This window comes from Aspergillus glaucus (assembly GCF_001890805.1).
Source record: "Aspergillus glaucus CBS 516.65 unplaced genomic scaffold ASPGLscaffold_24, whole genome shotgun sequence".
NCBI classification, from domain to species: Eukaryota; Fungi; Ascomycota; class Eurotiomycetes; order Eurotiales; family Aspergillaceae; genus Aspergillus; species Aspergillus glaucus.
In genome coordinates, this window is record NW_019170476.1 from 380,037 (window position 1) to 402,847 (window position 22,811).

A 22,811-nucleotide genomic window follows, 5' to 3' on the forward strand; every position below is an offset into this window, starting at 1 on the left:
GGGGACGTACCTGGATATCCATAAGAACGACATCGAAGTTCTTACAATCCGCACGATAAGCACTGGCACATGCCTCCCCATTACCCGTAAGATGCACCTTATGACCCAGTTTCTCCAGTCGCTTTTGGATGATTTTGCTGTTGATCGGATCATCCTCGGCCACCAAAACATTGAATTTGTCTGTAGTAGCGGGCTTGGGCTTGGGAGATGCAGAAGACGGTAAAGACTTGTCAGGCTCCTGCTGAGGCAGACCCGGTAACGGCGCAGGCTCCCCGTCCACCATAGCCGAGTTGGGAGGCAATGGAGGCCTCTCAACATCTTTTCCAGGTACTCGAATGGCACCCAGCGGTATTCCGGAATCTGTCACAGGGGCCTGACCCGGGGGCAGGGAAACAGGAGGAACAGTCGTGCGGATATCAGAACCAGGTACGAACTCCATGGTCGGGGTACCCGAGACAGAGCTGCTGCTGGTATTTTGCGGTTTAGGAATCAAGGGATCGTTCGCATCCATCTGCTGAGTTCTCGTAGCACCACCCTCGCTGGCACTCCGGACTAAAAACGGTTCTTGAATGGCGCTGATCAGGCGATCGGCCTCACTCCGGTTACTATGAGCGCTGCTACCGCTCTGTCCGCTGTGATTGCTCTCGGCGCTTTGGCGGCGTGAGTGATCCCGGTTCCTACCCACCAGCATAATCTCTTGCTGATTCTGGAACGGAGCCGCCGCCTCCGCCACCTGTTTGGAAGGGTGAATATTACCATTGGTTGTCGAATCCGCACCCTCTGGAACGGAGAATTGCAACGAGATCTTGAAGCGGCTGCCTTTACCCTCTTTGGACCGCACGCCCAGCTGACCTCGCATGTTGCGGACGATCCGAGCCACAAGCGCAAGCCCCAGCCCGAGCACCCGTTTTTCTTGTCCTCCCAGGGAAGGGAGGTGATCTTGGCCTTCTTCGTCATCCATAGATCCTACCTGCTCAAGCTGCTGGAACAATGCCTCTAGGGTATCTCGAGACATTCCCGAACCGGTGTCCACGACCACCATTTCAATGATCACGTCGCCGTTGTCGGGCTGGACTGGCGCGCGCCAGACCTCGACGGTAACGCTTCCGGTCGAAGTATGCTGCATGGCATTCGAGATAAGATTTGAAATCACCTGGCGAATACGCCGCTGATCTCCCACAACTGCAGTCGGTAGTCCGGGGTGGGAGTGGGCATTGAAAGTGATTCCCTTGCGTTTAGCTTCACCCTCGAACATGTCCATAGCCTGTTTGATCGTCTGTGGCAGGTCAAAGGATTCATCCTTGATAAGATTTTGTCCCTTCTCCGTGTTAGTCAAGTCGAGCAGGTCGTTGATGACGTAGATAAGCGATTTCGAAGCAGAGTAAGACTTGGTCAGACTATCGCGGGTCTCACTGTCCAATGTGCCTTCCATTGCTATTTCAAGATAGTTGACGATGGCATTCAGTGGAGTCCGAACTTCGTGGGCCGAGTTGGCCAACAGCAGTTGTGTGAGTTGCGAATTCTCCATGGCCGCTTCCTTTTGCCGCCACACTTTGATGAACTTTCCGTACACCAAACACAAGACCGCTGCCGTTTCCACATCGGTCTCAGTCCATTCCCGGGATTGGTCGAGGATAGTCTCGCACCAGGTCTGAAAGCTCTTTCGCGGCTCTAGGTGGCCATCCACGACTTTCTTGTCGTATGGGTTACCAGCCCACTTAATCTCCGTCAAGCGGCCACGACGGAAGAAGACCATAAAGTCCGTTCCGCCTGTAGACAGAGGCACATAAAGTAAACCCGAGATATGCTTGAAACCTGGAGGATAGCGCAGGTCCGGGAAGTCTTTTGTGACATGATGCGACGCAAGGACGGAGTTGATCCGGCGCATCTTCAGATACTCCAACAAGGCCAGGATCTCCTGGGGGTGGGTGAGTTTACCCAGTATTTTCGTTTCATCCCGAATACACAGAGCGCCGTAGTCAGCATCAAACAGCTTGAGTAAATCATCCGACGAGGCGATGATGTATCCGGAAGGATTTGCATCGGTGGGAGCGGTGTTGATTAATTTACGGGCCTGAAGTCGTGTGGAATAGGAGAGGCGCTCGATGTTTCGCGAGACGGTATCTCCGACTAGCCGGCACATTTTTCGGATAGGGAACGAGACTCTCATGCCGGATTTGCCATACGAATGGCACGAGATGAGTCCCCAAAGCTCGTTGAATCCGTTAATACTGATCGACATGGATGCGCGGATTTCCATATTTCCTAGATACTTGATGTGAATGGGGGACATCGCACGCAGATAAGCATGGGTCATGTCCAGCGGTGTCTCCAAATCCTTGGCCGTACGGCACACGAGTCGCGAGGTCGTCTGATCACGGTCATATAGCAGTCGAACCTTGTTGATCCGGTAAAGATCACGAGCTTGTCTGGGGATGTCCATGGCGGGGAAATGGAGGCCTTTGTAGAGATCGACGGAAGCTTTGGGATCAACGAGTTCGGCCACGACTGTACCGTTCCAATTCAGATCAAATTGATAAATCAGGACCCGGTGGAAGCCGGTCAGCTCCTTCACTAGCCCGGTTGCTGTGTTCAGCAAAGACTCAAGCGTCTCTGTACGGGCTAGTTGATCTTGGATCTGAGTTAGGATGCTGAACACTTCCATGGCGGCCGCCTCTCCTCTCCGCCGGCGAGCATTTCGCAGTACGCGTAAAGGCTGGTTGATGCTGCTGGTGCTAGCTGTGAGCTGTTCTGGGGTCGGTGCCGACCCTAGAGTTGCGCTGGGCGACGATGGCGTCCCGCGACCTGAGACATTCAACGGATTGACCTGGTCATCCTCCAACTCGAATTCGCAGATGATCAGGCTGGGATCGGTTGGGCAAAGATGGACGGCACTCCAGAACTTGCGAGAGCGTCGCGTGGGCTGCTTGATGGCCAAGAGGAATACTTCGGGGCCGTCCACACTGGGGTCGAACGAATCGTCGCGAATAAAATCGATGTGGTCCAGAAGGGCATCAGCTTGGTCGTCCTTGAGGATGTCACAGAAATTGTTCAGGGCGAATAACTCGTTCGGGGAATATCCAAGCAGAGCCTTGGAATTCTCGCTGGCGACGCGGACGAGGTACTTGTCGTCCGCTTCCTCGCGGAGCGCCACTAACACACCAAAGCCCTGCACCGCACCGGGGATATGAATCGGTTCATTCTCGCAAGGTTGGAAGGGGGCACCCGGTCTTGTGGCGACAGCGTGGCCGCGCTCTGTAATCACATGCTCGAATCGTGAGGTAACAAGACTGGTTCCTTCGAGCATTTCCTGGTTTTGCGGGTGATCCGGATTTACAACCGGAAGACTCTCCTCAGTCGCCTCGGAGCTGCGCCGTCGATATTCGGGTTCGTCAAGGTCGGGAATGTTTGCCGTACTGGCCGAATGGGGAGGATCGTTCACAGAATCCGCCCTGGCTTGAGACTGCATCTGATCCCAGGTATGCGCATCGATTATAGAATACCGACGAGCGCCGTCCTTGGTAGGCGAGGCCGGATGGGGTGGCACCGGTTCAGGAGTCTGTGGCGTTGGATCAACAGAGACGACGGAGCGAATGGGATACACAATATCTGTGCCATCGAAGCTGTTTTCGCGCTGGAGGCTTGGTTGGGTGGGTGGTGCGAGACGACTTGAGCTTTGATTGACGCCGCCAGATTTCTCCGGAGACGTCATTTGTGAGGTATCGAACGGCGGGCCTCGACGGAGAGCGTTGGAGAAAAAAAAAAAAAAAAAAAAAAAAAGAAAAAATTGAAATAGAAGTGAAAAGTAAACTATGCCAACATGTGGATCGTTCTTAGGGCGACGGCAGTTCGGATCGGGCGCGACTTTTCGGAAGAGGATCGATAGCTGAGTCTGGACTGAGGATGAGCTGAAAATGGCTTAGCCAGTGAGCAAGTAGAAATTACATTGAAATCTGAGAAAGAATGGAAAAAAGTACAAGGTGCGAGTACTACTCTCTGGTAGCATAGGAAAAAGAGCAACTCACCAAAGTGGGATGGGACCACGCGGGGCAAAAAGCGGACTCGGGTCAGGGTCGTCAAAGTCAACTATGAGTGGCTGACAGAGAAGACCGCTCGATTGCAGAGAATTCTTCGTCGAGAGTCTTTTGGCTGGAGGGAGAAGGATACTGAGAGGGAAGTGGAAGAAAGTGGAAGACAGCCATAACAGGGCAGGCAATTGGGGGAAGTGGGAACCGTCCAATCAGCGGTTGTATGAGGGCGTGGAAGGAGGGATTGGAGTGTGCATATAGAACTACTTAGTGAGAGAGATATCCAGACAGTAGTACAGAGTACGGAGTAGTATGATAGTGTTATACAGTGCAAGATGAAGTCAAAATAAAGTGAGGTTGCATTCCATACCAATGATGTCACGGGACCTACTTGAGTCAGCTACTAGTAGCATCTTCAACACTCCATACAAGTCAATCACTGATCGATCGATATACTCATATCGATAACCAGATCACCCCGATCAATCGACAGGCTATGCCTCCCCAAACGCAGACTCCCGATGCAAGTTCGCCGCCCGATCCTGCACCGGCCGAGCATCAAAATACGTCCGCATCTCCACGACCTGAAACTCCAACTCCAACTGCCCCTCTAGTTCCTGTCCCGGCCCTAACTCCCTTGATCTCTTCTTCAACTCCAGAACATTAAACTCCTCCATCCGCACCGCAAACTGATCCGGATCTTTCCGGAACACCGTCACACTGGTTGCTTGGAACATCACCGTTCGTGTGTGCCCGTCAGACCCCTCCGGGACGATATCCCAGGCTACCTCCATGTCATGGTGGAAGGCGGAGAGGTGTTTGCTGCGTACTTCGAGGAGCGGGACTACCTGGCGGCCGGTGCTGGGCGGGTTGCTGCCCACGTAGATCGGGGCATCGGGGTGGAGGAATGGGGCGACGGGTTGGCTGATTGGATCTAGGCAGTCTAGGGCGGGGAGGAAGGATTTGAGGAATTGGAGGCCGGGGGAGGTGTTCGCGGGGATGGTTTTATATGGCCCGCGGTGTATGGTGACTGCCATTGCTGGTTATATAGGGTAGTGGTCAGTTATATATCTCAGTGTGTCTGGAAATAGACATCACGTGGTTCTGTAGTGTAATGGTCATCACTGCGGATTCTGATTCCGCCGATCCCGGTTCGATCCCGGGCAGGACCTCTTTATCTTTTTTTTAATTTAATTTTCTTTTTTCAATTGTTTTACACTTAGGCCCGGTATGGACACTGCAGTGTGCGAAGGGGGAAAATTCTACGATGTGTGCTTGGCTGAGCATCAGAGTAGTCAGAGTAAGAGAGGTACACTCGGTACGAAAATGGATATTTGCTTTACATGTTAATACATCTCGCATAAATCACATAATTTCTCACTATGATACAATACAAGGGTATCCCTGTCGTGCCATGTTTCGGTCATCACCGCTGACGTCAGTATAGAGTCATGGATGCCCTAGTACACCGTACTCCGCCGATACCCGGCTGGAGAGGCATGTATGTACTCCGCACTCGGCGGGATGATTGCGTCGAGTGCGAGATCTCGTGTGGCAGGTAGCACTGTGCAAATATGTATGCAGATATGTGCACGCCCAGAGGCGGTTCGTTTAAGATAAAGGTCGGTGATATACAAAAGCTGTGCAATCATGGCGGTCGAGAAGTCTCGAGCGAAAATGACGGACGGCCCCGTCGTTCTGAAGCGGGTATACTGTCCTCAGACATACGCCCCCACGGTGGCCGCGACTGTCGCCTCTCATCTTCCATCGGAGCTGCATGGGTGATATCACCGGTCAACTGCGCTGGATCAACGAAATTCGGGAACTCGTCGTATTCGGAGGATGTGAGGTCAGAACGGTGGGTGTGTACGAGCGAAACCAGCTTGCCCAGCACGCCGAATTCCAACTTGAGTTTGACACTGTATACGGCGGCCTTCAAGGTTGTCTGTAGAGTATATAAACCGACGTATTCCAACACAAGAAGAGCAATATCCAAAAAGATCATCACCAGGTTGATGGTGATCAACTCGTACATCAACTTGCTCCGATGAAGTTCCTTCTCCGGCCGCAGGCGAAGTATGTTGATGGTTTCGAAAATGTAGATACTGGCAATCAAGATTTCCTGCGCACAAAACCACGTGAGTTCAAGGCGCTCCATGACATTGTAGCCCCTGATAGATGCTTGGCTGCCGACGTAGACGGTGCAGTAGGTGAGGACCGTGGTCGGAATGAGAATGACGACGGCGCTGAAGACGATGAGGTGAAATACGCGCCGCAACACAACGGGACTTTGTTCGACCAAATGAAGGCGAGAATAGAGGACAAAGGATTGGCCTGGGACCATAAAGTACCACCCAATGGTGGCGAGCGTTATCGCTAATCCAATGGGACCGATGGTAAAGAATTCAAGCAAGAAACCGATCGCATGAAAGATAACACCGATGGTGGTAGACAAAAACATTGCCCAGAAATAGAGACCGCTGTAGCGATTGAAGGTGAGAAAGATGAGAATGATGAGTTCGACTGCGTTGTACCAGGCAATGGCACTGAACACGATCATACAAGCCTTGATGGCCACATTATCCCCCTGGTATCCATGGAGGAGACCCTCCGGAGGGTAGGAAAGCGAATTGCCTATGGCCATGGTGGACGAGAGGCTTTTAGGTCAAGAAAAAGGACGAAGTAGTGTCTGTACAAAACGGAGTATAATCAAACCAAGCTCTATCCCGGTCGAATATCCACGCCATAATTTACAATTTCACGGACTCGAATGAACCACCACTGAACTGGAGCATGATTGACGAAGACGAGTATACTGCGCGATGGAGGCCGATGTACCCAATCTCATGGTTGAATGCGACAGCGGTAAGTGCCGGTATTGCTGCCGTCTGTCGACCAGCTTGAAGCGGTCACAGTACAGGAATTCACAAGAATATGCGCGGAGAGGAAAGATGCGAGTTCAATATCGATAGTAGTCGTGGAAAAGTGGTGACGGAGTGGTTGCGGCGGTGACGGAATGGTCGAGGGCGGCTCTGAACTCGGCAAATAGGCGATGAGGAAAGGGGCGAATACCGAAACCCTCCTCTCTTCAGGGTATGCGACTGTACTTGACAGTCCTATCACCCTCCCCTCAAAGCAACAAATAAAAAGACGGAGAAAAAAGAAGTAGGTGAAAGACAAAGGAGGGGAAAGTGGTGACCCAAAGGTATATAAGAAGATGAAAAGAGGAGGTCGAAAATTAACGCAGGTGATTAATTCTGCCTGTCTTGTCCGGGGTTCGCCGCGTGTTTCTTCATGGGGAAGCACTAGTCCTAGGGCGGACTAGTGTTTTTTCTTTCTCGGGCGAGCGCTGGCCTTGGCGTGACTGGGGTACGTCTAAGTCCTGTTTTTTATTGGTTGGTCTATAATTTAATTTAACTTCATTAGGCTAGCGTAACATGCCAAGATTCCGATAACCCGGGTTGGCGGCGATGTGTGTGGCGGTGGGTGGCTGATTCGCTATACTTAGCTACTCACCACAGCATAAAATAGAACATTAATATATCTGTATCGCAGAGCTATTGATACTCTACTACAGTGTACATACTCTGTAAACTATTACTATGTACTCTGCGGCAATAAAATCTGCATGCCGATCACCTTTGTCAGTCGCTAACTAGTGCAACCGCGGATAGTGCAAACCTTGAATCTGGAGGAAAGGATGGCTCATGCTCCGAGGGGAACTATGCAATAATAAGGGATAACAAAGAGTGACACACGCAGCATATGAAACACTTTGTTCTTGGTCCTGTTAAGTGGCTATCCTTCATCGATGTCAAACCCAATGATTTTTGGCACATCCTCTCTACAAGTCATACTGGCGTGTCAATCAATTATGGAGAAGTACATAGGCTGCCCTCAGCTCCCCACGGGGAGAGCAGCACCAGTGGTCCCCAACTCCATAGACTCGACTCCATGGATCCGCGGTGACCCCAAGAGGCAACGTAATCTATTAGCGCACGTTTGCATTGGCAAATTTGGCAGGAGATTGGCGAGGACAATTAATCTTCAGTCATGCATAGTATCCGTACGGAGTACATTCCTGCGACTATGAAAGTATGGTTCCTGCAGGGGCTGGACTCGCTCGGTGGACTTCCGACAGTGTACTTTTGTCCATTGAGTTAAAGTTAAGTTTCTCGTCAATATTGCCTGGATTTATGGATGTAGAAGTCTGTCTTTGGGTACCAAGTCTGGCTATGATAGATGTGACAGCAGGCAGGGGTGTCCAAAATAGGCAATTCACACGAAAAGCCAAATTGGCTCACGTGCCTGACATCCGCTTCAAGCTGTCAATTGCGGGGATAGCCGAATGGGGTATCGCAGGCGATGATTTATGTATGCCTGAATAATTGGGCACCAATGAATAACTAGTTAACTAACTAGTTAACTAACGTAATCCACAAGCGAGTGGCCACCACAAGCGAGTGGCCACCTTCCGCCCCATCTATAGTATTCAAATGCATTTATTCCAACCAAAACGCCATTAAATTAAGAAAACTACCTAATTAAGTCTAACTGGGCATGCATTTCTCTTATGTCCTTCATTTCCACAGGCCCCGCACTTTGGTAAAGCTCTCATACGCGGCTGTAAAGGTGGTGAAGGCCTTCTCAGCCGGGGGGGTGCTGGTGCTTCAATTGCTGCTTCTGGCTGCACAAATAGCTCGTGAGCCTCTGGAGCTGAGAGACCACCTTCATGAGGTATTTGCCTTTTAGATCGAGTACGCTTTTGCTTCTGCTTCTCATTTGCAGCGCATAATTCACCTATTTCTTTCTCAAGAAAAGCAGTTGATTGCATTGTGATTTGACAAGCTTTAAGAACCTGATTTATCGCAGAATTAAGTGGACTCGGTGGGCTCTTTGAACGCTGCCTTAATAAAGCTTTGATCGAGGATGATTGCTTTTGTAATTGGACGAAATTCGACGGCGTTTTAGGCTCCCAATCACTTCCCTGGCTTCCGGGGGGTGTTGGCGTACGAAGCCGAATATCAAGCTTTGAAATCACTCAATCAGGGTTGTACAGCACTAAACCAGCTGCTGCAAAGCTATTCTTGATAGTCTCAGGTTTGAATACTTCGATTCATGCGTGTGGGTAGGCGTCAAGAAAGTCTAATTTGTCAATATGATTTATATTGAGCCGCATTTTCAATTCAACCATCTGGCCATATGATCGCTTTAACACTGCAAAACAACCGATATCAAGTGGCTGTAAAAGATGTGATGAATGTGCTGGCATACAAATTGGGATGATAGCATTTTGACTGCAGATTTCATCGAATTTTGGTGTTAAATGACTTCCATGGCCATCAAGGATTAAAAGTCGATATTTCCCCTTTGTACGAGCAATTGTTGATGGAATAAAGAGCTTTTCAAGCCACCGAATCCCAATTTCATCAGATGTCCATCCATTTGGGCTGACTTCGATGCGCCAATCATCCGGGAGGTTATCAAACCAAGACTCAATAAAGACCTTGCCTTTGAGAATAATATATGGAGGCAAGGCCCATCCTGATGCACTTATTGTCTCAATTGCGGTAGCCCATTCACGATTTCCAGGTTGTAAAAGTGAACGCTGACCATAGTATTCAGCCCTGGTAACAACCTTTGCAGTTGCTGTTAGACCCATTGCAAAGCCAGTCTCATCAAAGTTGTAGATATCATCAGGGTCAATGCCATATTGAAGTATCATACGTTGCACACAATCAAACCACTCATGGATGATTTTTGGGTCTTTGCATTTTGCACGCTCATAATTATAGCGCCTTGAGAATCGGGTTGAAAGCTCTGGATGCCTTTTCACATAGTTTAAGACCCAATTCTCACCAACTGTTTGAACCGGGGTAGTTCCACGCGAGTTAAGTAGAAGATTGGCCATTTCTTGTACAGTAGCGGGCCGAGGGGCTACTCCATGAGAATCCATTGAGAGTATCCATTTTAGAAGCGATTCCTCTTCTATTTGTGTCAATTTATGGTTATTGGCGCGAGATTCATGTCGATTTGTACATCCAGCGAGCCGGCGCCGGAGAGTTGTACGAGGCACATTGAATTGGTTTGCTGCTTCTTGAATTGAGGTAATTTCTTGCTTATTGATAGCCTGGATAGCTAATAAGATCCTACCCCCTTGCTCTATTGAATTTCTAGAGCTTTGAGAGCGAATTGGTGGCATGGTGGGTGATTAAAGGAAGAAGAGTGCACGAAAATGACGCGAAACGCAGTAGGGTGGCCACTCGCTTGTGGTGGCCACTCGCTTGTGGATTACGTTAACTAACTAATGTAATCCACTACCGAGCGGCGCACCTCTGTTTTCCATACAAAATGTCACATTTTATAGCCTTAATATCTCAGCCACCAATAGATATAGAGACTTATTTATAAGATAAAAATAGGCATACACATACTAGAAGAAGGTAACTATAACTATTACTAGTTAACGTAATCGGTAAGCGAGTGGTCCATGTAAGCGAGTGGTCCACCCACCCCCCATATATAGTATCTAAATGCATTTATATCAACCAAAACGCCATTAAATTAATAAAACTACCTAATGAGGTCTATCTGGACATGTCTCTCTTCTATGTCCTGGGACCCTACATATTCCGCATCCCCGCGGGGGCCGCGTACGTGGCTGTAAAGGTAGGGAAATACGGCCTTCCTGGGGGGTCCCTGGAGCTATCAGGGCCTCAATCGGGGCCTCTATTAGCTCGCGAGCCTCTGAAACTGAAAGGCCTTCTTTTTGAGGTATCTGCCTTTTAGATCGAGTCCGTTTTTGCTTCTTCTTCTCATTTGCAGCGCGTAATTCATTGTTTTCCTTTGCTAATAAAATACTGTAATGCATTGCAAGCTGGCAGCCTTTAACAAGTTGATTTAACGCGCGATCCGAAGGGCTCGGTGGACTTCGTGATCTTGTATGAAGTAAGGCTTTCACTGAAGAAGCTTGCCGACGTAGTTGTTTCTCTGTAAAAGGGGTTTTTGGTGTGAAATTGCGGCTTGATTCGCTACCCTGGCTTGCCGGGGGGGTTGGCGTATGAAGGCGAATATCAAGCTTTGAAATCACATGATCAGGGTTGTACGGCACTAATCCAGCAGCTGCGAAGCTATTTTTGATAGTACTGGATTTATAAGCTTCGATTCGTGCGTGCGGGTAGGCTTCAAGGAAGTCTAACTTGTCAATATGATTGATCCCAAGACGCATTTTCATTTCAACTATCTGACCATATGCTCGCTTTAACACCGCGAAACAGCCGATATCGAGCGGTTGTAAAAGATGTGACGAATGCGCGGGCATACAAATTGGTATAATATCGTTTTTTTGGCAGATTTCATCAAATCTCGGTGTTAAATGACTACCATGGCCATCAAGGATCAAAAGTCAATACCTTCCCTTCGTACGACTAGTCATTGAAGGAATAAAGAGCTTTTCTAGCCAGCGAAGCCCGATTTCATCAGAAGTCCAGCCATTTGGGCTTAGTTCAAACCGCCAATTGCTTGGAATGTTATCGAACCAAGCCTCAATAAAGATCTTGCCTTTAAAAATCACACATGGAGGCAAGGCCCATCCTGAGGCATTCGTACACTCAATAGCAGTTACCCACTCATGATTTCCAGGTTGTAAAAGTGAGCGCCGACTGTAGTATTCAGCCCTTGTAATGACTTTTGCAGTAGCTGTTAAACCCATTGTGAATCCAGTCTCATTGAAGTTGTAGATATCATCCAGGTTGATACCATATTGAAATATTGTATGTTGCACGCAATTAAACCACTCCATGATAATCTTTGGGTCCTCACACTTCACGCGCTTGTAATTATAGCGCCTTGAGAATCGGGTTGAAAGCTCAGGATGCCTTTTCACAAAGTTATAAACCCATTTTTCGCCGACTGTTTGAACCGGGGTAGTTCCCCGCGCTGCGAGAAGAAGATTTGCAGTTTCTTGTACAGTAGTAGGTCGTGGTGCTGCTCCGTGATCATCAAGTGAGATAATCCATCTTTGAAGCGATTCCTCTTCAATTTCTGTTAATTTATAGTTGTTGGCGCGGGTTTCAGCTTGATTAGGAGTACTGTTAAGACAGCGGAGGAGAGTAGACTTTGGGACTTCAAAATGGCGCACTGCTTCACGAATAGTGCTAATTTCTTGCTTCTTAATAGCCTGGATAGCTAATAAGATCCTACCCTCTTGCTCTATTGAATTTCTAAAGCCTCGGGTGCGAATTGGTGGCATAGTGGGTGGTTAAAGAATTAGATATAATTTCTAGACGCGTTTTCGCGTTAGGTGGACCACTCGCTTACATGGACCACTCGCTTACCGATCACGTTAACTAGTTAGTTAGTTAACATAATGTAATTCACCACCGAATGGCGCGGTCGGCGGCGGCGGCGAGCCACCTCTATATCTATTGATCCTCTCCCTATTAAAGCAAACCAAACCCATTAAATCCATTAAATCTATTGCTCTCTAACAGGGAACAGGGCATTTCAATCTATAATGGCCTTCTTTATTGCAATTACTGCACTGTGCTGGTCGTCGGGATCTTGATGATGATGATGATGGCTCTTGTATGGCCTCTCTTTCTCTCAATCTTTGCAGCCCCTCTTCACCTGTTAAACTCCCTTTATCTTGAATAAAGGCTCGTGTCATCTTATTCTTCTCTTTCTGATGCTTATTTGATGTGTGAAGCCGATTGATTTCTTGTTGTAAAAGGATAGAATTCTGCATTGCCATCTCTGCTCCCTTTATGACTTTCTCAAGCATCTGCTCTGCAACAACTGAGGATAGAGACTGTTGTTGAAGGTCTTGAATCTTCTTTTTCTGTTGACTCAACTGATAAAGATTGGCTGGTGTTCTTCCTAAATAAAAGGATTGATTGCTGGATGGAGAAGAAGGTGGAGTTGGTGTCTTCAGCTTGATATGGAGTTTTGCGAGCACTCTCTCTGGTTTAAAAGGAATAAGACCAGCAGCTGCAAATCCACCCAATATATTGGCCTTTGAGAATGAACGAGTATGGATTTTGGTGTAGATAGATAGGAATTCGTGTTTGTTAACTGAATGAATGTCATTTTGCGCCATCTCCCTGATTTTCTGCCCATAGTAGTGCTTGTAACGGCTCAACGCCAGACAAACAGCGCCAACATATCAAACGATGCCATACAAGCAATATGGGCAAACAAGGGCTTAAGCCGCACCACACAAATGCTTATAAAGACCGTTCATCGCCTAGATAGATTTCCTTTTCTTCTTCTTCTCCAGATTCGATATTCTCGTCGTTAGGCTACCTAGTCTAGATATGAATATTATTCGTTTTATCTGCTAGTTTCCGAGCCCGTGACAGTGCTTCAGTGGCGCAAAACAGCTTATATCAAGAGGCTGAAGTAGATGAGATGAATTTGGAGGCATATATAAAGGGATAATATTCCTCTCAGTGCAAAAATGATCAAAAGGCGATATCTGCCAATAGTTTGGGAGGCAGTATACTTCTCAAACATCTCCTGGAGCCATCCAAATCCTAATTCATCATTTGTCCAGCCATTATCACTCATGCTAATCCTATATTCCTTTGGAATAGCTGAATACCATTGCGATTGATGTGTTAAGGGCTGGGCCCGGAATGCTAATGACTAGCTTTGGCACAAAAGATTTCGTTGAAGAAAAGCACGAATGCCCAGTCAGGCGGCTCTAAATACATGTGCGCGCAGTGTGGGACCGATAGTCCCTCCAATAATCTCTCCGTCTGGTAACCTCTCCGCCCGACTAAATATACTGCTTATGCGACAGGCGCAGCCTGTGACAATACCCCCCTCCTAAGAATCTTGCTCCTCTCTCATATGGTTCTGGTTTTCATGATGCTGTTCCCATTCATCAAGTGCAGTGGTATTTTCCATGTTGTGCACTGCAGTCCATTCAGGGTGTTAGTAACCAAGTCCATTTTACTAGGTACTGTCATTGGAATCCTTGTCCGCGGCGGATCTGGTGGTAGTCTAGTATGCATTCCACTTGGTATTCTTCTTCGCTGTCAACGAGCATGGCTGGGGGTTGATAGTCATCATTGCACTGTCTGGGGAAGGGGTCATGTGCTGTAGGTGTCACGGGCTCGGAATAGTAGATACTAACGAATTTGAATTCCTATCTATACTATTGCAGCTATCGATGAGAATATCGAATATGGGGGAAAAAGAGAAGAGGCAATCTATCTAGAGGAAGAAGGGGTTTTATAGGCGTTTTTTTGACATCGCCAATGTCTTGTCTGGCGTATTTATGTCGTTTGTCTGTGTCAGTTGTTGACGCAGCGTTGAGCTGTTGATGCGGCGTTGAGCCGTCACAGCTGTGTGCTTTCTTCAGTTGAAAATAGCAGCTTGCCAAGTGTTTGGGAGCCACTGCAGCTGAGGGGTCAAGCTGCCAATTCCTCTGGCCTGTAGGTTGGTCAACCCTGTCAGGATTACTGGCTGAGCTCCCTGGCAAGCCATCTCTGCTTCTGTGCTGTAATGGCCTCTGTCCGGGCTCTGTGGGCAAAGGCCAGAAACGTGATCCCACAGCTGTGTGACGCCTCAGCGCCTCAGCACCTTTATCAGCAAACGATGCCATGCAAGCAATCAAGGCAAACGGCTGCTTAGTGATGTTACACAACCCCTATAAAATCTCTTCGTGTAAATAGGTCTTTCTCTTCTCTAAGATCTGTATAGTAAGCCCACGAAGCAAGGGCTCCATTAGTTTAGGCACCAAACCACTGTTTCTTGCATTGTGAATGCTCAACACCCGCTGAGAAGCATGATCAATCTAGTATTTTTGTAGAAAATGAGACCTGGAAAGGATTGTTGCCTAAAACTGGCGGTATGCTCAGATACGACCGTGATGTTTTTAGACAGAAGCGTCCAGTCACCAGGGGTAGGCACGTTCAGCAATCCGCGAAGGGCCCTACCATGACCATAAATTATAGATGATGGCTAGCTTTTGATATTTGTTGGAAGAGAGAGCTTCTTTCCTAGCATGAGAGGACGTGATTTGTTATGATTGGTAAGTGATCAGAATCGACCGGATAATTAGTCGGATAGGCCAGCGTGTCCGCACATTTAGCTAGAGAAACACTCAGTCAGCTGTGTGTGTACATACAAGTTCGATAGGCAAAACACACCTTCCTCTTTCGTCAAACTAGACCTCTCCATATAGACCTCGTTAGTCGTGGATAATCGACTCCCAAATTCCCCTAGCTACCCGCTTCAAGATGGAAGATATTTATTGATTTGCTCTCTCTTTAAGAATCCCTGCTCATCCCATATCTCCGTTGCCAAGTACTGTAGCTTCTCTGCGTCCACCTCGATGTTCCTCTCTCTTGGCATGCTAGCTGGTCGCAGAAACAGTTCCTCAAAATCAATGGTAAGCGGCGCATTGGATATTATGATACGGTTATTGTCTGCTTTTGAGATGGTGACGCTCTGGTCAAGATGATGGCGATTGTTGTTGCTGTTGTTGCTCACCCACTTTTCAATCCTGATTTTAGGTTGCTGGCGATTGATGCGCAAGGTAAGTACGACCTTGACGTCGCCCCCCGACGCTCGCATCCAGAACCGCACGCCAGATCCCAGCTTCGACTCGGTTTCAGAATAGGCGATCTCCATCACGACGCTGGGCCAGTCTCGCGAGCGGTTGGAGGGAAGTCGATGTGGCCGCCAGGCTTGATCAGGCTCTTTGGCACCCAGGGAAGCGAAGTGTGTGGCGCTACCAATCTCCTTGAGGGAGCGCTTTAGCCCGGTGGGCTCCACAGCTTCCAGAAATATATTGTGGAAGGTCATGGAGGCGGTTTCGTGAGCAGGTGACTTGGTCATTTTGACGAGCAACAACTGGAGATGAGCGTCGTACGAGTTCCAGGATGTCCATGGGGTTTTCTGGTTGACGGGATCGATAAATTCGCTTTTAAAGATGTGGTTATCAACTCCAGTCAGGAGAAACCATTCACTGACATGCCCGCTGGTATCGGTTCGATGGCGGTGCCGTTCCGCCTCAAAATCGACGAGGAACTGCTGCCTCCCCCGGTATGGATAGCGTTGAATAAAAGACGCAAGATGGCCCAAGAAGCCGCGGCCAGGTTCATTGACGATGCTCTCTGGATCGGTATTGACAGTCATATTGGCTTGGAGAAATCGACCTGGTTGCTCTAGATTCGGGAAGTGTCAATAGGATCTTTTGAAGGTGGCCAAGGCCTCGGCAGATAGACTGGTTGTTCTAATCAAAACCCTACAATTACATCAGCCTTTTGGCATGATGACATGCAAGAACAGTATAGAAAGGTTATCTCTCTCTCTTAGGGTTATTTGACTTCAGCATACGGCTCTAAGCAAAGTCTTTGTCGGATAAAGATACCAATAAAATATCCTTTATGCCATAGAACCCTTCCTTTCGTAGACTCGTGATATCTGACCAATTCCAATTTATCTGTCCCCTACACTCCCCTTGGACAACTGAAATTAGGATTCAGATCTCGGATGGCGGTCATCGGGCCGTAGTTAGCGCCCGCATGGTACACTGATAAGGAATAACGTCGGACCGATTAGGCAAGCTCCGCCGGTCCGATATTATAGACCAGCGTTTATGCACATTTATATACATAGACAGCACTCAAGCAGTAGGGAGTAAAAGCAGATTGAAGCTATGTGCAGGCGCCAAGTGACTCAGTTTTTGGAGTAGAAGCAGAGCAGCCAATGAACAGTGTCGGTATACTGGCTGGTGGATCATAAGGATTTCAGAGGATTGCAGTGACGGGACGCTGGATGATGGCTCACCCTCTCTACAGCGCACTCACCCAAGCTCATCCCCGGTCGCGCGACCAAAAAGTGGCATCACCCTTTAACTCACCCGGGAGGCACCCACCGAACTATTGAATAGCTACCGAAGAAGGCCTTTCTATTCAGCAGGGGCCAGGAGGAAGAAGTCATACCTACTATGTCTACAGAACCGGCACCCATGATAGAATACCGCTCTGTACGGGCGCCACCACGTTGCAGTGATTGCAATATTATAGGACATAAAAGGAATCAATGTCCTAATCGCAATAGTAATTAGTTATTACATAGAAATGCATTTTGTTGATGTTAAAAAGACTCCTACATTTCGACCATGGTCGGAAGTGCGCCGCTCGGTCGGGCGCGCCACTCGGTAGGGAAATACGAAAGCCAAACCATCATCTTCCTCCGAACGGTGGTTTTCCCCAGAACGGAAGACACAACAATCCGAAGTCAACAAGGCGCGCAGGAAATAAGACCGGGACAGTGATAAGCGGCGGCCGTTTCCAGTGCCATCATGATGTACAGACAGCAGCTCGACTAGATAGGCGCCTTCGGACGATACGACGACCCAATGAATTGCCAGATGTTGATTGGAAAGGCCGAGGCCGCTTAAGCCATTCCATGTCCTCCAAGTCAACGACAACCAAACTGCGGGTCTGTTCATCCCACAGCATATTACGCCACTCTTTGTCTTTGTGTTCAACACCATACTTCTGGAGGGACTTCAGAGCTTGTGATAATTGTTGACTTCTGTTTTAAGGGCGTGCTGATTCTCCTTCGTTGTAGCCTTGATGACTACGGTATACCCATGAGACAATAGAGTCGCTTTCATGAGATACCCCGTCCGACCACGGATGTGTAGCGGCTCAAAACCCTTATTTTGATTCTGGACAAGTTGATGGTGCAGCTTGCATGTGAACTCCCGCGGGCCCATTGGATGCCTCTGGCCGCTGTGACGTTGCCAGTTAGGGCACTTTTTATCCAGAGGACCCCTGTTGACTATACCATGGATACAAGCCATGGTGCAGTACGGTCTCTGCACCTTTTGAGAAGGAGTTTGCTTTGTTCTTCAGTAGGGTTGTGCCCGTTCACGTCCGCTAGTCAATAAATGTTTACCTTTCCTGCGACTCAATCAACTGCGCGCGGCTGGTGCGGTGGACAGCGAAGGCATATCCTCATCACTATCACTGCTTTCACTTGGCGAGCCTGCCGGGGTAGATACACCTGGATTACAGCGAGCGTGGGAACGTGTATTGTGTGTCTTTGGATTCCGTTTCCAGTGTGAAGGCCGATAATTTGAGGGCGGCGGCTCCTTGCGAATCGCTTCGGGAATATCGCGCAAGATGTCCAAGTATTCGACTTTCCAGGTTGAGAGCTGTTGATGTGCGGTATTGTGCCACTCTTGGGACGGAGCTTCAGCGGCCAGCGCTTGGAGTGTGAACGCAAGCATCTGGCCCACGGCAGTCCGGTGGAGACGGCTCTCATCGCCTGCCTGCACGTCTTGATTTGGGAAACACAAGTAGTATTGAACTATTGTGGGATCCTCCGGAATATGTAGAAAGACAAATGCCTCCCCTGTCCGAATACACCCGTTCTGTATCCCCAAGTCATGCATGTATGAGAATATCTGAGTGACAACGGCGGCAACAAGGCGGGTGGTATGAAACTCAGGCGTGTCTCCTTCCTGATCAATAACATCGCGGGCCAGGTCCATCTCATGCAAGCCTGCGACTAGCTCCGCGACCGTAAGCTTATGAGGGGCTTTAAACTCCACCGCATATACTGGTATCTGGCGCTCGTCGAAGAAAAGAGGGTCCATACTCTTGCCGGGGATTGTCTATTGAGTGCGCTGGAGATCGCCTTTCCAATCACCGCCTATACCATTGGAATGATGAACTATGCCGTCGCCGGCCCCGAATATACAGATGTGCTGCGCGATGAGATCCACTCTGCGCTGGACGCCACGGGAGGCGAGTGGTCTGTCGACATTCTAGATTAGATGCCGCGGCTGGAGAGTTTTGCCCGGGAAACCGTCCGATGTGATACAATCTCCGTGTGTAAGTCTATATTCCCTTGAACATGCATGTTTGGGTCATTGTTGACTGTGATACCTGGAGTTAGTCACCGCGACACGATGTCTCCAGAAACCAGTCTGGCTCGACTCCATAGGCCGCACCTTGGATCAGGGCAGCTTCGTCGCCTTGCCCCGCACAGTGGTTCTGTGTACGCAAACATGGAATAAAATAGGTTAAAATAATGGATAAATTTTTATGAGAAGCTCACTCCTGCCTCACTGGGACGTGTGTTCCCTCACCCGAGCAGCTTGCAACTTGGACTTATGCCGGCCTGGTCGCATAGACTGTTACTTCAAAGCTCAGATTTGTCGAAATCACACTTCCGCTTATAACTTCAAGATTGAAAGGATTGTTTCCCACACGAGGTCTGCGGTCAACAAAAGACCCAAGTTCTGACCAATTGAAGAAACAGTGTGTGTTTCTGTAAGAGCCGTACTCGTTGGGATCAAGTGGCGTGCTGAAGAGTACGTGCGAGCTTTGGGTATATTAGATTGAGTGTACGGTTCGGGTGTGAGGGTTTATGGAGGAGGAAGGAGGAGGAGGATATATTGCAAAGGTAGTACAATCTAAATATAGGAACTGATCGCTGGCTTCGAAGACAAAGGCCATTGATCAGGTTACCTAGTTATAGTCGTGCGGAGAACTAATTACGTGTATAGGAGAATGCCAGCCCGCCCTTGGCGGCCTAAGGCACCGAACTGTGGGCGGTCCTCACAGTTTCTGATACAGTATATATCGACTAAGCAGGAATATCGGCTAGAGGCCGTAGAGTAAGGATCGACGAGCACAATTTCTTGTCACCTGATTCCCAATGTAAGGATCATTTCTCCTTGTCAACCGCTTGGAAGAGATGTGGCTGGTATCCAACTTCACCAGCCCACCGTCTCTTCGCCTTCGTTTATAACAAGACTATGATTATTGTACCAAAAAAAAAAAAAAACACTCCTTGACTATACAACCACACCATAATGTCGCCCCTTTCCTGGGGATTTCCGACTGTAGCGGCGTCCACCTGGCTAGGTGAGCTTTTCAATCGTCCACGGTCGCTGTCAGCAATGATTTAACCCGGGATTTAGCGATGCTTCTCGCTATGTTAGGCCACTGGACTATGATCGGCGAACCAAAATATGGCCTGATGAAACCAGGACAGAATATACCGTGAGCATTTCCCCTTCAACGAAACCACCACTGCTGCCAAGTGATTTGAACTAAGAGTAAAACAGGTTCATTTCCGATATTGGAGCCCAGGAATTGAAGCCATTGTTTATAATTGGATGTATCACAACAGTACTCCTTTTGAATCTCTCTTTCTATCAATATGTCCAAAACAAGGGATATATCAACAGTTTGTGCGCACATGGTTCATTCCTTTTCACAGTAATTGGAAGTATAGGCTTGATTTTGTTATCAGTCTTTGACAATATTGCCCACCATTTCATGCATGATACCTGTGTGACAATATTCATGTAAGCTCTTGCTGATATTTTGATATATGTATGCATTGCTGACAGCTTCAGTGTGGGGTATCTAGTCAGTGCAGCCTTGATGTGCTTAGATTATATCTATCTAGGCATCACACATGCTCTGCAAGAGTCCATGCTCATAACAAGTTTTGTGATTAAAATGTCTTTCATTGTCATTGAACTTGCTCTCATTATTGCTTTTCAAATCACAGAGCACACTCACTACAACAAGAACAACATGGCTGCTACTCTTGAATGGGGTATGTACCTATTTTCTTGACCTTTCGACTTTGTACTAATCTGCTTGATAATAGTCATTGCCTTTGTCTTCACTGGTTATATTCTCTCTTTGATTATCGACCTGCTGCCATCAACTCAGAGGAAGCTCCACAATTCAAAGGGATATCAACAACTTGAAATGAGCACAGACTTGGCTTAGCCCGGCTTAATTGAACCTTGTATAGGCGCTGGCCATCACTTATAGCGTTGGTTCGTTGACAACCTTTAAAAATGTACATATATATATATCTGTGCTGCTGAACCCAGAAAGGAAAGGGATCGTGCCAGGGAACATTACCATGTGTTACGGAGCGCAGGCGCTCGCTAGCAGTATGGCGTGTTTGACCACTTTGACTTGTTTGAATATAGGGCAGGAACCCCTTCGCACACACTAGATAGCTCAGCGCTGGCTGACCCAGCTTCTTTCCTTTCCTTCCTCATGTTAGTATTTCGTCAGATAGTCTACCAATAGATTCCTATTGAACGAGACCGTCACACCATGGGTCCTGGGGCCGGAGATGATTCTGGGAACTCATCTTTGACAAAGAGAATCTTTTCCAATTATCTCGTCTTTGACAGAATAACTAACAATTCAAAGGCAATGGTAAAGCTCTTTCGCGAATAATAGGCACAGTGAATATTGAGAAGGAGCCTGGATTTGATACACTCAATCTTCCGTTCCAAGACGTTAAAATTACCGGAGCGCCTATTTGAGGAACAGGGAATAGGTCGGCGGACCAGCTAAAGAGCTGAAAGTACTAAAACAAGAAAAGCAAGGTGCTCGTAGGGCTTTGCTCGGTAGGCGTTTAATTAGTGCAAAAACCGCTTTATTTTAGTGTATTAGAGGCCAGATAATTCAGTGGAGTAAAAATAGAAAACAGTCAAGACTCCTTTTTTCCATTCAAGTTAAGATCTTCCTTGGCCCCGTTGCCTACTCTGTACAGAGTACAGAGTAGTATTACTATATATGTAGGTAGTCGTAGCACATGGCTGATCGGCGAGGCTGAGTACGGCTGAGGCTCTTTGTCACGGGCTCGGAATAACTAGTAGATACTAACGAACTGAATTCCTATCTAGACTATTGTAGCCATCGACGAGAATATCGAATCTGGAGAGAAAAGAAGAAAGGGAATCTGTCTACAGGAAAAGGGGTTTTTATCCATGACTCCTGTAGCCGCGCTAATCGCTTTCTTTGTATGCTTGCATGGTGGCGTTTGTCGATATCAGCCACTGAGGCGGCGTTGAAGCGTTGAACCGTCACAGTGACACTCTAATCTAGGGGCCCCCAAAAAAGGTAGTGAGCATTCCTAATGGCCTAGTCTATCACACACGGTGTGGGGTGTTAGAGAACCTTGTCGCAGCCTCTAGTCCCTAAGGATGCCTACGAAGAACGGCCTAGGCCAATCAACAGTCTGAATCACATCAAGCTCAGATATAAAAGGGAGCGGATGGTAAGCTCCTGCCTTAGTCTTCTCCTCCCTGGCCACCACGCCTCAGCCCCATAACATAAGACTGAGACAACACAGGCTATTGTTGCTTGCCGCAGTAGGGGAGCTTTAACTCCTCGTACTGTGTTGGCCAGGGCTTGGATGCCATTGCCTGCCAGTTTGGCCTTGGTCGCCAGTGTTTGTGTGTGGATCCTGAACTTCAGTTTCCGGTCAAACCAGATTCCCAGCCAACGTGTGGCCTCATTGAGTGGGGGAGGATTAATCTCTACTGCACCTTCTGGGGATTGGATTGTGCAGAGTTTAGTTTAGTTTAGTTGCTATTTGAAACGGGGAAGCTTCGGGGCAGCGGTGCCGATTCTCCGTATTACCGTACGAAACCCATATGACAGCCGTGAGCCGTAGAGACAGTATCGCGCAGTAGGGAATGTATGTAGTATTGAATCTGCTGTAGAGTGCTTAATAGAACTAACTAAGAGCGTTCCATCGCCGCACGATAAAACTTCTCCGGAGCTCACTAGATCGGTCCGATCTTCATCCGATCTTCATCACTATTTTACGTCGGAAGTTCGGTCACGTGTCAAGATCACGTGCTGCGGGGTCCCTGAAATGGGGATCGGGGCCGGAGGTCCGGAGGAGTCGATTATCCGCGACTAGCGAGGTCGTATACGGAGAGATCCAGTCTTAATGAGAGAAGTGTATTGCCTATTAACGCAT

At 48.2% G+C, this 22,811-nt stretch overlaps 10 protein-coding genes and 1 non-coding gene across 11 annotated transcripts in view; 5 read left to right on the plus strand and 6 right to left on the minus strand.

The window, feature by feature from the left end:
• Positions 1 to 3,750, minus strand: part of fphA (putative sensor histidine kinase/response regulator) — a 4,216-nt gene extending 466 nt beyond the window's left edge. Inside the window, exons 1-2 of the mRNA XM_022549875.1 lie at positions 3,321 to 3,750; positions 11 to 3,290 (exon numbers count right to left, since the gene is read on the minus strand). Of these exons, the coding sequence (XP_022397143.1) occupies positions 11 to 3,290; positions 3,321 to 3,712 (3,672 nt within the window). The 5' untranslated portion in view covers positions 3,713 to 3,750. The remainder of the gene's footprint in view (positions 1 to 10; positions 3,291 to 3,320) is intronic.
• A 583-nt stretch (positions 3,751 to 4,333) lies between these two features.
• On the minus strand, positions 4,334 to 5,173 carry ASPGLDRAFT_51669 (uncharacterized protein). The gene has a single exon (XM_022547580.1). The coding sequence runs from the start codon at positions 5,063 to 5,065 to the stop codon at positions 4,523 to 4,525; it is 543 nt and encodes a 180-aa protein (XP_022397144.1). The 5' UTR covers positions 5,066 to 5,173; the 3' UTR covers positions 4,334 to 4,522.
• On the plus strand, positions 5,129 to 5,200 carry ASPGLDRAFT_t147. The gene has a single exon. It is a non-coding gene; the product is annotated as a tRNA-Gln (tRNA).
• A 140-nt stretch (positions 5,201 to 5,340) lies between these two features.
• Positions 5,341 to 6,770, minus strand: ASPGLDRAFT_85217 (uncharacterized protein). The gene is made up of 2 exons (XM_022550323.1): positions 5,757 to 6,770; positions 5,341 to 5,592 (listed from the first exon to the last, which is right to left on the minus strand). Exons 1-2 carry the CDS (start codon positions 6,670 to 6,672, stop codon positions 5,489 to 5,491), a joined length of 1,020 nt encoding a protein of 339 aa, XP_022397145.1. The 5' UTR covers positions 6,673 to 6,770; the 3' UTR covers positions 5,341 to 5,488.
• Positions 6,771 to 13,735: 6,965 nt separating this feature from the next.
• On the plus strand, positions 13,736 to 14,124 carry ASPGLDRAFT_1502666 (uncharacterized protein; the record flags this gene model as incomplete). Its single annotated transcript, XM_022542125.1, has 1 exon — positions 13,736 to 14,124. A coding segment is annotated over exon 1 (244 nt), but the record flags the coding sequence as incomplete, so codon positions are not given.
• Positions 13,899 to 14,682, minus strand: ASPGLDRAFT_1502670 (uncharacterized protein). Its single transcript, XM_022542126.1, has one exon. It carries the CDS (start codon positions 14,635 to 14,637, stop codon positions 14,197 to 14,199), a length of 441 nt encoding a protein of 146 aa, XP_022397147.1. The 5' UTR covers positions 14,638 to 14,682; the 3' UTR covers positions 13,899 to 14,196.
• Positions 14,683 to 15,066: 384 nt separating this feature from the next.
• ASPGLDRAFT_85218 (uncharacterized protein) lies at positions 15,067 to 16,175 on the minus strand (the record flags this gene model as incomplete). Its single annotated transcript, XM_022550324.1, has 2 exons — positions 15,067 to 15,126; positions 15,185 to 16,175. The coding sequence occupies one exon, from the start codon at positions 16,173 to 16,175 to the stop codon at positions 15,270 to 15,272; it is 906 nt and encodes a 301-aa protein (XP_022397148.1). The 3' UTR covers positions 15,067 to 15,126; positions 15,185 to 15,269.
• A 1,315-nt stretch (positions 16,176 to 17,490) lies between these two features.
• On the minus strand, positions 17,491 to 18,600 carry ASPGLDRAFT_51680 (uncharacterized protein). Its single transcript, XM_022547581.1, has one exon. The coding sequence runs from the start codon at positions 18,544 to 18,546 to the stop codon at positions 17,965 to 17,967; it is 582 nt and encodes a 193-aa protein (XP_022397149.1). The 5' UTR covers positions 18,547 to 18,600; the 3' UTR covers positions 17,491 to 17,964.
• Positions 18,452 to 19,145, plus strand: ASPGLDRAFT_51682 (uncharacterized protein). The gene is made up of 2 exons (XM_022547582.1): positions 18,452 to 18,934; positions 19,009 to 19,145. Exon 1 carries the CDS (start codon positions 18,586 to 18,588, stop codon positions 18,829 to 18,831), a length of 246 nt encoding a protein of 81 aa, XP_022397150.1. The 5' UTR covers positions 18,452 to 18,585; the 3' UTR covers positions 18,832 to 18,934; positions 19,009 to 19,145.
• Positions 19,146 to 19,789: 644 nt separating this feature from the next.
• Positions 19,790 to 21,139, plus strand: ASPGLDRAFT_51683 (Frag1/DRAM/Sfk1 family protein). The gene is made up of 5 exons (XM_022547583.1): positions 19,790 to 19,927; positions 19,984 to 20,065; positions 20,131 to 20,373; positions 20,425 to 20,630; positions 20,685 to 21,139. The coding sequence occupies exons 1-5, from the start codon at positions 19,876 to 19,878 to the stop codon at positions 20,807 to 20,809; spliced, it is 708 nt and encodes a 235-aa protein (XP_022397151.1). The 5' UTR covers positions 19,790 to 19,875; the 3' UTR covers positions 20,810 to 21,139.
• Positions 21,140 to 22,233: 1,094 nt separating this feature from the next.
• ASPGLDRAFT_51685 (uncharacterized protein) lies at positions 22,234 to 22,425 on the plus strand. The gene has a single exon (XM_022547584.1). It carries the CDS (start codon positions 22,239 to 22,241, stop codon positions 22,404 to 22,406), a length of 168 nt encoding a protein of 55 aa, XP_022397152.1. The 5' UTR covers positions 22,234 to 22,238; the 3' UTR covers positions 22,407 to 22,425.
• Positions 22,426 to 22,811: the final 386 nt, after the last annotated feature.